Source organism: Megalops cyprinoides, chromosome 24, assembly GCF_013368585.1.
Source record: "Megalops cyprinoides isolate fMegCyp1 chromosome 24, fMegCyp1.pri, whole genome shotgun sequence".
Taxonomy (NCBI): domain Eukaryota; kingdom Metazoa; phylum Chordata; class Actinopteri; order Elopiformes; family Megalopidae; genus Megalops; species Megalops cyprinoides.
The window spans coordinates 12553516-12570013 of record NC_050606.1 but is presented as its reverse complement, the minus strand read 5'-3'; the positions used below and the strand labels follow the sequence as shown (position 1 = coordinate 12570013).

General features: G+C 41.9%; 1 protein-coding gene across 1 annotated transcript; it reads right to left on the bottom strand.

Moving 5' to 3' along the window:
- Positions 1-555: 555 nt before the first annotated feature.
- On the bottom strand, positions 556-15793 carry ccdc13 (coiled-coil domain containing 13). The gene is made up of 16 exons (XM_036519553.1): positions 15751-15793; positions 13892-14104; positions 13156-13304; positions 12281-12423; positions 12068-12157; positions 11132-11248; positions 10264-10368; positions 9015-9188; positions 7951-8127; positions 4996-5202; positions 4604-4701; positions 4057-4134; positions 3493-3612; positions 2297-2451; positions 2091-2196; positions 556-987 (listed from the first exon to the last, which is right to left on the bottom strand). Exons 1-16 carry the CDS (start codon positions 15753-15755, stop codon positions 819-821), a joined length of 2106 nt encoding a protein of 701 aa, XP_036375446.1. The 5' UTR covers positions 15756-15793; the 3' UTR covers positions 556-818.
- Positions 15794-16498: the final 705 nt, after the last annotated feature.

The following is a 16498-nucleotide window of genomic DNA, read 5'->3' as shown; positions in this document are numbered from 1 at the left end:
CATAAAAAATAAATATATATTATAAAAACATGTACTTCTAATTTGACAGCCTACTGTGTGGCACATCAATATACCTGCTGCTTCTCTCTTTTTAATTGGCCCTTGGAAAACACCAGTTGTGCGGTATTTCTTTTCATCTGTAATTATTACTTGTCATGCTAAGGCAAAGCTGGAAGTCACAGGCTCCGCAGTAACACGCTGCATCCTCACTTCAAACCGAATGCGTATTACCTCACCTCACACAAGCCCTTTGAAATGTGCAAACAGTGTACTTTATTTCACAAACACCGCACGCATTGGAATGGCAGTCGAGAAACCTGCTTTACATAATCACAGACTGGGGACATATATGCTGGCGTAATAACACAGATCTAACAGCGCACAATAACGGGATTCTGTAGTGTTGTGACAGAGCCATGTATTTTAGAAAGTCACAGTTACAGTCACACACACACACAAAAAAATCAACAAATTTCCACAAGGCACCCCGACCTGCAGGATCCTATAGTACATTCTGCACACAGAATCAAAGCCAAGCGCTTTAGCATGGGGCTCTTCAATTAAAGTCCTTGAGGTACAGCAGGTCTAATTTACCTCTCCAGGAATAGCTTTCCATTGAATATGACATGGGTCCAATCAAAGAGCTTTATTGATTGCATTAGGTTGTTAATGCGTCTGGTGGACCGTGCACCTGGGGACTTTGAGACTTCCGTGGTTGGGAATCAAAGGGCCTTGCTTCTGAAATGCTATGTTTATTGGCCTAATGTGACTCTGCAGAAGCCCTCTGAGCCCCCAGGTGAGATGATCTGTAGCAGGTACTAGCTGTCCGCGCTCGTCTCCTGTTTGTGCTGCCGCAGAGCCTGCAGGAAGACGTGCTTGACTTGGCCCATCATGTCGTTGTACAGCCGCAGGTCGTCCTCTTTGGCCTGCAGCGTGCTCTTGAGCGTTGCCTTCAGGGCCTCGTTCTCGTCCAGCTGAATGGCCAGCCTGGGGCAAAATGGAGTCAAATTAGCACATGTGCTTTTATTTTCACTGTGTTATTTAGCAGCTCCCTCTGTTGGACACTTCTGCAACTTCTGAGTGGCGACTTCAGACTCTGGGACTCACGGCTGCTCTCCCCACATACAGTGTGGCACCTTCTTTTCATTTTGAAGTGTTGAAACCCACAATTTGTGGCTTGCCAGGATTGAAACTAAACCCACAAAGCAGTCACCCCAATTCTGATTGCTTCTGCAAATAACCAACTAAACATTACACATGGGTTTAATATTCAAATATTGAACCCAGGTACAGCCACACCACAGAAGTGATAGAAATGCCAACATCCCATTGAAGGGATTTGCTTTTACACAGACCAATGAGGTTTTGGAATCTCTGAACACATTGAAAAAAAAAAATCTAGTGAGGCATCCATACGGTACATTGGGCTGCTTTAAAAGTGGTTCTACTATCTTACAGTTTCTTACAGTCTTACATCTTAAAATCATACAATAATGCAAGGCCTTTATCTGCACACCCTTTACGTTCCATTTTCCATCACTGGGAAAACTGAAGGCAATTGCTCCTCCTGCACAAATACATATCACATATACAATCCCACACATTTGCGTGTCCCAATCTACACATTTCATTCCTTGTGTGTATGCATGTTCGCGTGTATGTGCTTTCCTGTGTTCGTCTGTACATCATTTTAACACATACAGTACGCTAAAAAGAGCCATGGTGTCTATAACAAAATTATACTTTCAGCACCAAATCATGCCGGCTTACTTACAGCTACAAATCATACATTCCTCATATGTCATTGCATGCTCATTTGCAAAAATAGCTCTCTCCTTCAGTGTTGATATGAATATGATGGCAAGGTTACAATTAGCAAATTTTCCCTCATTACATCACACATACTACAGAGGCACTATTCCAGACAAATCCTACCCAATGTTCCCTTTAGTAATCTGGCCCTATTCAATGAAGTATGATGACATTTTTATGCATTTTAAAGAATGACTCAAGATATACTTTCAGGCGCTCGCTGTGTCTAATAGGTGAAAGCCCACAGGTGGCGGGATAACGAGGTTTGTTTGACCTACTTGGTATTTAGTTCGTTGACTTGCACCTCAGTGGCTAGGCCTGAAGGACTCCTTGGGGACAGGTCTGTCTGGCTCACAGAGAGCCCCGTGCAGCTGGCCAACACACCTGGTGCAGGGAAGACCAGACATGTGTCAGGGGATGGACAGCAACACAGCCTCCCTCAGTCGCCCCCTAGTGTCCGTGACAAGATGTGCAGGTGCCATACCGGTTTTGCCCTTGCTGGTGGCCTTTCCAGGGATGGCTCCTTTCCCCAGGTAAAGCTTGGCCTTCTCCAGCTGCTGCTCAAGGAGCACAGCTCTCCGCCGCTCCCCCTGGAGTTTCTGCTCAGCCTCCAGGCACTTCTCCTTGGCCTCTTGCTCCCTGTCACAGGAAATGAAGGCTCCTGTCAGAGCGGCCTCTCCACTCACCCTGACCACACTGCACTTTGCCCTCAACTCTGAGTAACACATTCTGCATGAATTTGGAGATCACTGAAAATATACTGTGAGAAGCTTAAAAAAAACTGAATGAATATCCTTGATGCAAGACTTTCACCTGTGGAAAACTTCACACAGTCTTCTAAGGTTATGAGTGATTAAGTCATTTTTCAACTGGAAGCTGCTTCAAACTGTTGAAGATATACAGGAAATATATGTATGAAATATGTATGAAACTATGTGCTTTTTCTACTGTGTAGAAATTTAACTTCGATCCACTTATGCAAAATAAAAATTACTATCTGTAATGTTTTTATAGTTTTTGATCAACAGGTTTTTAGATTTTTTTAGTTTTATCAGGTTATTGATATCAGAGTATACACTATGTAATGTCACATCTCACAAGATTAGTTATTTATGCAGTAATATGGGTTTCATTTATTTCATTCTGATATGATTACATGCATAACAAGGAAAACATTGTCGTGTTGTGTTTTCCAAAAAAATTAAAAAATTATTTACACTATCAGAAAACAAGACTTAAAACAACAAGAAGAGGACAATGAATATATTTATGAATAAGCTGAAAATTAAGAAAGAAAAGACTTGAGCAGTTTTGATCTCCTTATCAAATGACAACTATAGAAAGTCATTCTGTTCTCAGTAAGTACAACTCATCCGAGAGCAATATTATGCTATTATTCCATAAAAATTCTTTACAATAATTTCTCACATAATTTATTTAGTTTTTATTATTTATTTTGCAGATGCTCTAATGCAGAGCAGCTATAGGCAAGCATAATATTGGTATTCAGAAGTTCACTAGTAATTAAGGGCATATTTTAAACTTGAATGAGTGTTGGGATTTACAAGCAACAACACAATGAGAATAGTTCATACTGCTAGCACTATGGGAGGAAAAAAAGTCCATTTCCAGATCCTGACTTCAGCTGCAGGAACGTCAGTGATTAAGAGTTGCTTCTACCTCGTCTCGCGCAACTTCAACAGCTCCATGAGCTTATCTCTCTCCACGCTGACAGCCAGGTAGAGAGCCTTGAATTCCGCACACTGGGCCCTCAAGGACTTCATCTCCGAGTCGTGCGACCTGTGAAGACAGGCAAAGGTGTTTCTGGTATCTCAGTGAGCGCACACCCACGACTACCAGCCTGCTTCCGCCCCCGGCCTGCGTTGAAGTTACCAAACCCAGGGTGTCTGTGCAGCATGCAAACTAAGACATCGTTTTCAAATAAGCTGTGTGACAAATGCATATGGACTGAATGACATTCGTGAAACAAACAGCAAAAAAATGAACATAAGCAAAAACTCCTTTATTTATATGGTTTAGGCTTTTAGTTTATACAGCATTTAAACACGGTGGCTTAATTTCCATGGCCTGTCGTGGGATGATTTACAGTGCGTCTAATAATAGTGGTTTAAAATAAGGAGGCAGTTAGTTAGTGCCGTGGGACAGGTTTTGGGGGGGAAATAGCCGGGTGTCGCCGTGAGGACGGGAAAGTAAGGAAATGAGGGAAGGGCTGTAATGACCGACCCGACCGCAGGGCCCGTTCCGGACGGAGGCGCCGTCGCTGCCGACTCCACGAGTTTGTGGCCGAGCTTGGAGACGGCGCTGCGAGATCAGAGAACACCGAGAGCCCCGTCAAACTTGCGACATTCACTTAGCCTCGCCACAGCGTTTCAGGATGTTTTTTTTTCCATGATTTGCTCATGGTATAGGCAGTCTTTGAGAAGCACAACAAAGTCCACGAAATGAACAACATAAAAGCTGCATAAATGCTGTGGCTTTGCTATAGCATGCACAGCGAAGCCACAATGTATATACACCAAACAATGGAATGACGTACAATGTTATTTTACCCTGATGATGCAAAGAAATTTCCCAGATCTGCACTGCCAAAACAAACCAGTAACAATCCATCACTTTATAGTGATTCAAGTTAAATGGAAAGTTTATTTTCAGTCTTTCCTTAGCCAATTCACTGGCCATGAGAAAAAAAAAAAAAAACAACTAACCAACAAAGCACAGCAATGACAGATTTTGATGATTAACAATGTACGATTGCCACAGATGTATTTACCGAGCAGAAGATTTCCTCTCAGTCTTACTGCCACCTGTTGTTGGAGGTGTGGAACCACACCCAGCAGCCTTGGAACCCAATTCCTCACCATCCTGTCTCTGCAACACATTTATAGATACATTTAACAGGCTGCAAGGTAACATGGGGTCAGGCATGAACAAACACCCTTTAGCAGTGTACCAAATTAATCTGCCTTTGCAATTAGATGATTAATCAAGCAGATGGCCAGTTCCAGATAATTTACCAATGCAGGTGACACCACCGGTTTCCAGAATGAAACACAAACGCCACAGATGCTTCAACATATCAAACAGTAAGCCTAGTCTCAAAAGCTTCACTGAAGATGGCTTGGAGTGGCTCAGGCCTCTTGTGTGTAGCCGACAGCTCCTTGCCTTCAGCGACAGCTGCTGGATCTCCTCTTCCAGCTCTCTGACTTTGGCCTCCCTCTCAGACACCATCTGCTTGAGCTGCAGGACCAGGGAGCTGTGTCTCTGGGCCTCGCTGCTCAGCTGCTGGCCCAGGTTCTGCTGGGCCTCCTTGGTCTTCAACCCATGCTGGGTCAGCCGCCCCAGCACCTCCTGCAGCTGCTTCTGCTGTTTCTGTGACACGGTAGACATTCACATTTATTGATCTGGCAGATGCTTTTATCCAATGTGACTTAAAAGTAAGGCAGAGTATAACACAAGTGAAAGCCATACACGGAGTCACAATATTAGTGCTGCATGACCAAGTTTCAATAGCTGGCCAGACAAGGTACAAGCCATGAGAGGCACAAGTGCATTAAACCATTAATTTTTTTAAAGGAAAACAGAGTTTAGGGCATAAGAAATTGTTGTAGGTGGTAGTGATTCAGGTGATTAGGTGAGTGTGGAAGTGCTGTGTCTTTAGATGTTTCTTAAATATAGTGAGGGATTCGGCAAAATGGACAAAGTGTGGAAGGTCATTCCACAATCGGGGGGCAACAGCAGAGAAAGTTCTGGATAGTGATTTTGTGCCGCAGTGTGAAGGGACCACCAGCCACCATTCGGCAGCAAAGTGTAGAGGTTGGGTGGGAAAATACATTTTTTGTTGGAGGGAGAGGAGGAAATTATGTCTGAAAACACAGACGCTACAGATCCCAAACGTCTTCTCAAATCAGCTTATGTCCGTGATTCAAACCTTGTACAACCTGTGTGTTGTAAATGTACAGCTTATGTAAACAGCTGCTTAGTGCTGTACGCCCACAATAGATAACCGGATGCTTTATGACTTTGAACAGACACTGTGAGGGGGTCCCCAGATATGCAGTGCATAGCTGTTTATGTTATGTGCCATATATTACAGTGTGCTAGAATAAATTACAGTCTCCAAAGACAAATAAAGAAGAAATATGCACATTTAAGATACTTTTTATGCTTAAAGTTAAAAAGTTTAATCCTTTAAAGTCATATTGTTCAACAAAAAGATTTTATTCCAGAGAACACACAAAGAAGTGCCAGAATCACATGAAACACAGGAAACATCTCTTCAGCATATTATCCTTATAAATCTTCTTCTGGCGGAGGTGATACTGATGAGATGCATCTGGTGATGTTTTGTGAGATTTTTGGCACATGTTGGGGGGGGGGGGGGGTGTTTTACGGTTCCCCCAGCAGCATCACTGTAGGTCCTTCAGATCGTTTGGTTTTTGTTAGTGAATGGCTTTTAAAGTTTGACCCGCAAATGATTGCTGTTGGGTGACAGATGACTAGTTGAGAACATTTATCTATGCTCACTTAACCATTACTTTGTATTTCTTAAGGGGAGATTTCCCAAATAAGGATTAATGAGTTACTGTACTTGGCTGACTTTGGTAGTTATTTCTGAAAATTTTGGCCTGTCAGTTTTACAAAACCAAGCTGAAATTGCTACAGGCTCATTGCCATGACAACATATCCAGGATCTTGTACATTTTTCAAAGCAGACTCACTCAAATACATTCCTGTCATGCTTGACTATTGAAGAAAGTGAGAACACAACAGGGTCTCAAACAACATATTTAATATATATGAAACCAACATTGTGTTTGATGTGGGGTTATCAATGATGTTGCAATTCATGTCAGTGTCTCTTTGGAAGCAGCCTCAAAAAGTTTGCTCCTGTTTGATAATATTGCCACAGTTCCATCATCTGTATGCGAAGAATAATTTAGTTTGGTACATTTGCAAAAAGCAGTTTGAGGAACAGTATGTATCAATATTGGTACCATTATGATACATCAGTTGAAAGACTACTGTACTAGGCATGCGTTGTTATATTTTGATGGAAAAGGCAAACATTTATACGACTAAATTGCAACACTGTTCCTACAGACCGTTTCAAAAAAATGCTCAGCGGTTACTTCCCATAAATAGCCTGCATTTGTCACATTTCACTCTACATTTGACAGTCTCCAATATCCTGTCAGACAACCACAATTTTATTTTTTGCATTGTATCTCTATGCAAATGTGCTGTTCCACGAGTCAGAGAGTGTCACCTTTCTCCTTCTTGCCTCCCCTTTAGCTCTTAAACAATCAGTGTTCTGTGTCTAATATGTTTAAGAGCTATATGGGCACATGCACTGATCTCATTAACCTTAAACAGCTCTTTAGAGATAGCAGGGGGATAATCATGCCATTTTATTCTGACAGATAATGTGGTTTTATTCTGACTTAATTAATAATGCTTTGCCAAATGCCCCCTTCTGTGAGAAGACTGACTTGAGTTGATTTATTTTAAGAATACAAGTGACAAGAGAGCAACTGTAGAACTCTGAGGATAGCTTTGGCAAAAAAACCATGTGATTGTGATTTATTTATATTGGTTTTATTTTTTCATTAAAAAAATGATTAAGTAAACAAACTTTAAATGCTTTGTTGAGAAGCTCATTACAGTCTGTTTTATTATTTGCAGAGTTCTTGCAAAACTTTCTTCAAGTTGTACTTTGCTGGAGAGGCCTAACACACCCGCCTACATAAGCAGCAATTATAATTGGGCCCAAGGGCCTACCAAAGCACAATGTCAGCTGCTTATGGAATATTTACTAAATGTCACTGGTATAATATCAGGTGCGTCTCAGAAATGGCAGAATGTGCTGGACTGTGGCTTCGTATGGCCACCACAAAGCAACAGAAATCTCTGTCTTCGTCCGAGCTGGGCCTATACTGGGCTAAAGCGTGTTCTGTCAGGGCCTTGCAATGCAGCGGCACCTTTGCAGTGCAAAGTAGCAAGTCACACCTAGTGAACTGCTTTTGAATGCTGTGCAAAGTTACTTTCTGAACATAGCTCACTGAGTGACAATCAGGGCATGCCACCGGTCAAGAGGCCACCCCTTTATGTCTGTCTTACCAGCAGGGCGTCCACCAGTTCGTCGTCATGCTTGCCCTTGTCCAGCAAGGTGGACACCTGGCCCTTGAGGGACTTCACCTCAGAGCTCAGGACCCTGTTTCGGGCCTTGGACGCCTCCAGCTTCTTCTTTAGCTCCTCGTGCTCTTTGAGCAGCGCAGCATAGTCTCCGCTGACCTTCTGTTGGGGTTAAAGAATACCAAACGGAGGGCAATCAGCACTCCTTCTAGGCCCCTGCACCAGCCGTGTCCCCACAATGCTCTTCCTGACAATAGAGGCAATCCCCTTTACTGCAGTAGCTGAGAAGTTCAGTTCACTGAACATATTAACAAAGTTCACTTATGCTCTATACTGAGAAGAGCTAAAGACATGCTCTGCTGGCTTTGATAAATTAAGATTACTCCACATGTGTAATTACAGAGTAATAGAAATTAAGGGAACATTTGCTAATACAAAAAGAGCTCACTTCACAACACACTTAAAAAGTACACTTTAAAAACTCAGTGTACTAAAGAATATTTTCTGTATTGTCACAAGATTGGTAGAATTTACCAACTGTCAATACTGTGAATATTCCTTTCTTTTTTCCCCTACTTTTCTCCTTTTTGCCCAACTTTTGTCACCATGAACAGGCTTGTCCAACTGCAACAATTGCTGAGCTCCTGAAGAAGCACGAGGCGAGGCGAATGGACTCTCTGATCCACAGGCACCCCTACTGCGACTATTTTCCACAGTGTAGCAGTGTAGCCTACTCCACCAGAGAATAAGCGCATCCCCCAGTTACTGAGTAACTCATAAGTGCCCAGTTCACAGGGTGCCAAGAGAAGTACAATGAGGGAACCCTGGGTAACCTACCCGCCCTCTCAACAGTGGAACAAAGCCAGTTTGTTCCACTGCTGTGAGATCCTGGACATTGTTGGAAAATGACATGCCGATTTCTAACCACAGCCATCGGGCTCAGCCTGCGCTCACAGCGAACGCCTTGCCAAGCGTGCCCTCCGGGACCCCGAATGCTTCAAAGGCTTTAAAACACGGAACGGCAGACATCCACAGGTCAGGGCCGCTACCTCCAGAGTGTCCTTCCTGTCGCGCTCCATAGTGCGGAGGTGGCTGATGTTCCTGTCCTGTATGAGCGGGGTCCTCTGCTGCGCCCCCTGCCCCAGCATCTCCTCCTCCAGGCTGAGGACAGATGGCTGCTTCCTCTGGGTGGCCTGGCCCAGCTGCTGCTCCAGCTCCCGCACCTGCGTCCACAGGCACGCCGACCGTCACACACCCATTCACGCACACATAAACGCACACGTTATACATGGATATATACATACACAGGCATATGTACGCACATACACACATGCACAAACACATGCATGCACACAAAAACAGACACGTACATACATATACACGAAGATACACAGACAGACGCACAAAACACTTGCATTAATGAGGTTTCAGTTCTTCAAAACAACAAGACCTCTAAGATCTAATCATGTGATCCTCTGATTGACATCCCAGTCTCTTGTCATGTTGCGGTTGAATCTAACATTGCCTCCTGAAGAAAGGCATCATCCAAATCTCACACAGCAGGACTTGTGTGAAAGCGTATATTTCTGAACAGAATCCTCAATTTTTTAATTCAATAAAACAATTAAACAACTTTGATTTGTCGTTGTTTATAAATTCTAACATAGATCAGTTATAGCCTGCTAGAATGATGACATTACATTTTAGAGATTAGGACTATTGTGTTCAAAAGTACACCTTGAAGATGATGCCATTTTGTGTTTTCTGGGAAGTGGGTTTATGCTGAAATGTCAGCGAGGATTTCACTTGACGCCCTCAGCAAAGTTTGCTTTCAAAATTGGAAAGTAACATGGCACAATGGGCAAAGCGCAACTGTATTACAGGAGAGAAACGGCATTTGATAAAGTCCTGACTACACTAGCCCTTGAAGGAAAATGCCATAAACAATGATGATTTCTGTCTCTCCTTGCCAATGTCCAAAGACAAATTAAATGCTGGGCCTCAACAAAAAACAAGTACAGCCCTGAAGAAACAACTTAATTTATAATAATTCCTCACAGGCTGCCAAAGAAAGCTGGCATGAAAGCAAATTACTGCATCTAGGACATCTGAAGTTCTGGATCCGCAGCCCCAGACCAGTGGGCATCACTATATTACATTTCCTGCCATGTCTGAGATGGTTGATCCTTTTTGAACGTTTCAATACGGTGCACACTTCAAAGCTGAAATGAAAGCGGCGCAGAGGCTAATGGGCGGAAAAGGACCAGACCCGTCCTGGCAGGCTTTGTGTTACCGCACCCGGTTCTGCAGGGCCAGGATCTGCTGGGACCGTCCGCGCCACGTCCCGGGAGAGCTCAGCAGCTGCTGGATGCTAACCTCTTCGCCAACCTCGCTGGTTAGCACCTGTGCCCAAGGAAGTGCCCAGTCAGCACAAAACAAGGTGTTTCTGTGGTGCACAATTTTTTTTTTAAATGTTTTAAATGTTTTTAACACGGTTTAGATTTTTAATTCTCCAAAAAAGTATATTTTTTGATTTCTAAAGATAAATGCTTATTTTGTGAGTTTGTTATTTTAGGTCACTCTTTCTCCACCTTAACAGTAGCATTTTTAGCTTGCATAAGGAGTCTCTAATTTTCATCTTGATCTGATGCTAGTATGTGGCATGTGAACCCATGTATTTCACACAATAAAGGGGAAAATCAGTCTAAGCAGCCGATATATTAACAGGTTCACAACTGCATGCTAACACCATCTGCGTCATGACAAATGTAATGAGGGAAAAGCTGGACGTTGACTCCTTCATCTTAATTCTAATTAATTAACTTTGTATAAAACAAATCACCTATAAATAGAGGGAAGAAACACTGAAATGTTCAACACTCTGCCCAGACTCCTGACAGAGCCTGGGCTTTGAGACATTATCTTTCGACTGACACAATTTGTTGCAAAGGACAGCATAAAAGGGGAAAGGCTGTACAGTGGAACCATTAATTGTCCCATAGATGAAAGGGATGAACTGACCACCATACCAAAATCTTGAGCAAAATCAAAGGTAAAAGAACAGTTGTCAAATCTACAGAAGAGGAAACATCTCCTTGCTTCATGTCATTCCCTCTGTGACACATTTTGACACAAAGGAAATGAGATAACAAATCAGAACACAGACCTTTTGAGCTATTTTCAGCTCCTGTTTCACTGCCTGGATCTGGTTACGATATTCCGTCATTTTGAAATTGGCCGCAGACAGCTTCTCCTGAAGGGCTTTTACTTCTGGACTATCCAGCTTTTGTGACAAAAGAAACAGACAGTGGTTAATGCAAAATGTCAAAGTGACCTTACAACAAGCCATTTCTGTTTTGTTTATACGTATGACCTAGAAATGAAAAACCCCAAAATCTGTCAAAAATCTTATACAAATACTCTGCTACACAGTCGTTATGGTCAGCATATTCAAAATATATAATTCTTGTGCTACACCCAGTTATTTTTCAGGGTGCATCTTGAAGTTAAGTCCCTGCCTTTGTTCAGTGTACATGGGCTATTTTCCAACAGATGGAATGTAACAAGGGTGGAACAGCTGAAATTCCCGAATACTGGTTAGAAAACAAGTTTTTATAGTGGCTATGTTCGTAAAATAATAACACTGTATAAATATTTTTGCATGTAAATATACTTACACATGATGTACTGTATAGAAATGAGGAGGGTTGGGAGAACATGGTGAGCACAAGACACAAATTCCTGTCTTTGTCAGCTGTTTATTTAGTCTACAGAGCAGACTGAAAACAGTGGAGGCTAACATAAATTTAAAAATTCTTCAGCTCCCCCTCACAAGTTCAAAAAACTTGAAACTAAACTAAGAAAGACAACATATATCAAAGACCCCCCAAAGAGAGAAGAAAATCTTTGATCTTTTCAGGCTTTTTTTTTTTAACAAGTTCTTTTTCTTGCTCTCATCCCCCTCCACCCCACCCCACCTGAGGTTCTTTATAGATCAGTATTGTGTTTTATAAAACAATTAATGGCAGCATTTTTATAAACAAACACCATAAACCATCATCACCATCGTGACACAGGGACTGCCTGTATTCTTAGTTATTACCTTGAATTCCTCTGTGGACCTTGAATGGAGTGGCTTTGGTACTGTTTTCTTATCCCCAGAGGCCAGACTAATAGACAATGCGCCTTGCAGCTGTAAGAGAATATCAAATGGAAACACAGCTTGATATTTTGATATTTCTGGCAGCTTCCTGTCTCCTCCATCCATGAACGACTCACAACATAAGTATAAAGTCATTTTTTAATGAATACCTACCTCCTGCTCCAGGTCCTTGACCCTCTTGCTGGCTTGTTTCACTTTGGTCTTCTCCCGCTCAATCTCGGCAGCCAGCTCTTTGTTCTTCTTTGCCAGCTGGACTATTTTGGAGGCGGCTGCATCTCCAGCCATACCAGGTGTGCCTGGTAAAGAGAGTAAGGGATGAACTCCCAGTGCAGCATGGGGCTGACCACCCTCCCTGAAATGATAACCTCGGGCTGTTCTCGAACTAAGCAGTTTAACCTGTGATCATTACTTGGCATGTCTTCCTGATTGAATGTATGTTATCAGGGAAATAGTAAATCTTGGAAAACATTATTCATTACTTCTGATTTGTAGAAAAAAAAATCAAGTATTTAAAAATAACTCCGAATACATGCATTTAGATCAATCCATATCACCAAGCACACATCAGCTTAAGGCCCTTCCAGGGCTAAAATGTATGTTTGGTACATCTAATAAAACATTCAACTTTTTTGATCCATGACAGGTACAAACTTTATGTCAATCTTTGTCTTCAAGAGAAGGAATGAGATAAATAATAACTTATTACAGATGTTTTTAATGCAACTACTACAATACCATGGAACCGGATACTCATACTTGAGATTATTTTCCAGCTTTGCACAAGGTAGACTGTATAATTTTGAAATGGTTTCCACATTATTTTAAGGCCCCTATTCAATCCACCTACAATGCATGTTCCATTTTTCATGTCTTATCAAGTCTTACCTTTAGTTAATTTCATCAACAGTCAAATACAGTTCTTGCTTCAACTGTATCCAGCATGAATTTCAAATAATTTCTAGCATTTTACTACTCAGGACAAAGTGTTCTGCACCTAGACTGAATCGAGGCATATGCATCTCACACACCTGCTAAAACCTGCCTGTCCTCCTCCATCTTCCTCTTCAGGTGTTTGATCTCAAAGTCTTTCTCGCTCAGCAGTTTGCAGAGCCTGCCGTTCTCGTCGCGGAGCTCCCTGACCTGGTCCTGCAGCTGTTCGTTCTCATCCTGCAGTAACCTGGAGGCGCGAGATAACAGGGTTGAAATCAGCAAAAGGGCAAAATGGTTACCAGGTGCCACCAACCGGGATGACAGCTTGAGGGAGAGTTTGACAGATGGGACGAGAGAGACGATACCATGGAAAGAAGCAGCGAACAGGAAAGACAATTTCAGGGATCACAGATCTTAAGTACACAAATATGGAACTACAGTACTCAGATCCATCTTTCTATTCTCAAACCATGTCCTACCTACTTCCTACATCGGTTATGGACAAGAAACCTAAAACATCTCTTCTCCATTAGTGCTGAATGTGCTGAATTATAGTTCAGTAAAGGGAAAGAAACTTAATTAGTGATCATCTTCTCTGGACCACAGGAGCCAAAGGAGGATGTGGCTTTCACCCAAAATAAAGGTGCAATTACATCGCCTGTTCTTTCCCGCTCTGTCTGTCCTTTCAAATAAAAGCTATAACCAGGCATAGTTGAGCAATGGCATTCATGTGATATCGGACGCCCGTGAACTATTATGCTGTATTATGCTGTATATTTCAGAAGCAGGAGGTCACCAACTCTCAGGAGCGCGTAAGCCGAGAAGCGTCTGCACCTTTTGCCGAGATCCTCTGCTGGGTCCGTGCCCAGCTCCGAGAGTTTCAGGTCATCCCGGTCGATGGCAACCTCCATTTCTTTCCTCTTCTCCAGACGCTTCAGTAGACGTTTCTCCTGCTGCTCCTGCAGGGCCTGGAATTGCAGCCTAAGGCTCTCCTTCAAGCCGTCGTCCTCACTGTCCATCGCTGAGGGACTGTGAATTGCTAAGCAACTGTCCAATAAAGAGCCACATGAAACTTTCTGATCCTCACCTGTATTTCACTTAACTTGACCATATAATATGCTATCACATTCCAGAAGGTAAAAAATCCACAAACTCAACAGGTGTTTCGGTACTTCAGGAAAGAATACAAGTCAAGCCATTATGATCAATTTTCCAGACGGTGTGCTGACATTTCCTGATGTTATCACCTCTGCTATTAAAAACAACACAGATCTGAAATGATGTTGTTTTGCTCAATTTGATCCCAGTAAACAACTCCACATTTCATCTGATCATTACATTACATGCTTAGCAGTCACCTTTACCCAACATGACTCGAGCTACACTCTAATATACTATCCATTATTACAGCTTTACCTTCACTGGGGTAATTCCAGTTAAGTTCCTTGCTCAATGGTACAACAGTAATATCCCACACAGAATTTGCACATGCAACCTGTTGGTAACATTTTTTTTTCTGCCACTACACATTTCCACTGAAGACATTTAGCAACAAGTTCCTCTTTCATGTGCATGTTGTAATTCCACTGGTGCCCTAAAACAGTTTTGTTAATTGTTTTATGTGACCTATTGCAAAAAATCAAATAGAACCTCTTCAGAGGCCATGATGCAAGTTTTCATTATACACTTCAGGCTATGCCCTCAAGGCAATGACAATTCTACAGAAATTCATGCACACATTCATTAACTTTGGTCAACAAGGAAAAAAATGGAAATAAGACTATATTTATTTGTTGAATCATCAAACTGGTATTGTCCTGAATTGAATTACACTGAATTATACTCTCTCACTAGACTAGCACTGATGTTGTATGATTTGTACTGACTGCATATTGGCCTGTATTTGAATACAATAACAGACCACTGGGTACCGATGTACTGAGGCACCTATGGTGGGTAGTGGAAAATGGACCATAGTGCATAGTACATAACACAGTATCCTGAAAAGCGAGTAAATAATAGGTAATGGTGCATTACATAACTTACATTTTGCACCCCATCATTACACCCCATCACTGTCTTGATAAACATTTTATATTTACTGAGACAAATTAGGTTCCCTGTATGGGAATAACACCTTCAACATTCAAGTTACAAACCAGGTTCTTAGACACTGTGACACACTGACACTAAATACTGCAAATTAAACACTGTTTAACACTGCGCAGCTCTGTGAACATGTGCCGTTGCTACCATTACCACAAGTTAAACTGTCATACTGGAGTACAATGCTCCATTAATGTCATGGCAGTGCTCACACATGCAAACAAAGTTTATCGAAAAATTTCCGTAAACGGTTATTCTTGTATCCCTGCCTAGCGTTACTCTATCTGTCAATGATAGAAACGCGTCAGCGCTCAGATGCTCAACAAAAGAACGTAACGTTAACGTTAGCTAGCTAACATTGAATAGTCTACACCTACTGCAAGCTAAGGCAACGTTACAGTAACTGGCTATCTGCAAATCTGCATAGCTAGCTAGACAGGTAGGTAGCTGTGATCTTAATGTTTAGCCGTAATACATGTTTAAGTAACGTTAGCTAGCTAGTAACTAACCTAACTTAACGTTAGCTCTACCTAGAAAGTTAGCTAGTACGCTAGCCTTTCAGCGCTTATCTTGATACATAAACTCACCTCATTTAGACGATGAGATTATATGTTTCACAGTATTCAGATGAGTAAAAAAATATGTCACACTAATTTGTCAACTAGTTAAACATTGACTAAAATCAAGCTAGGGACTTTCGTATGCAAGATAGAGTGATAGGTAGCTAGCAAATTTTGCTATTGTTGTAAGCAACGCTTCCTCATCCTATGAGACTCTGCCGACGCTACCGTCTCCATGACAACAGTCTTGGCTGTAGTTGGAATGATTTCGGAGCAGCATGGTTTCAACAAGGTCAATCCTGCACAAGACCTGCGTACATTACCTGCCTCTTATCACCTGTGTAAATTCACGGATTCTTAGTACAGTCCAGGTTTTTGTTTGGAATAATGGAGGCTTGACTCATCCAAGTAGCATAATGAAAACATAAATGTCATCTCCGTTATTGAAATAAATACAGAATTTATATCAATGCAGAACACTCAGTAATAAATTAAAACGTAGCATGATGATGGGTTGAGTGATAATGTGCAGACCATCGCTCAGATAATTCACCACGTTTTGCTCTGGATTTTACCTAAAACAATCAAGATTCTGAAATGTTGCTAAAACAACCTGCTTAAGCGTGTTACTTTGTGCTACATCACGTTACTTTCCATAATGACCAAGTTGTTCGGAGTTGTCTCAGTGGAATTGGACATCGTTAAATACTTTTTAATCGCCTGCAAGAAATGTCATATCCCCAGGTTTATGATTTTTAAGGACACACTTGGCCGA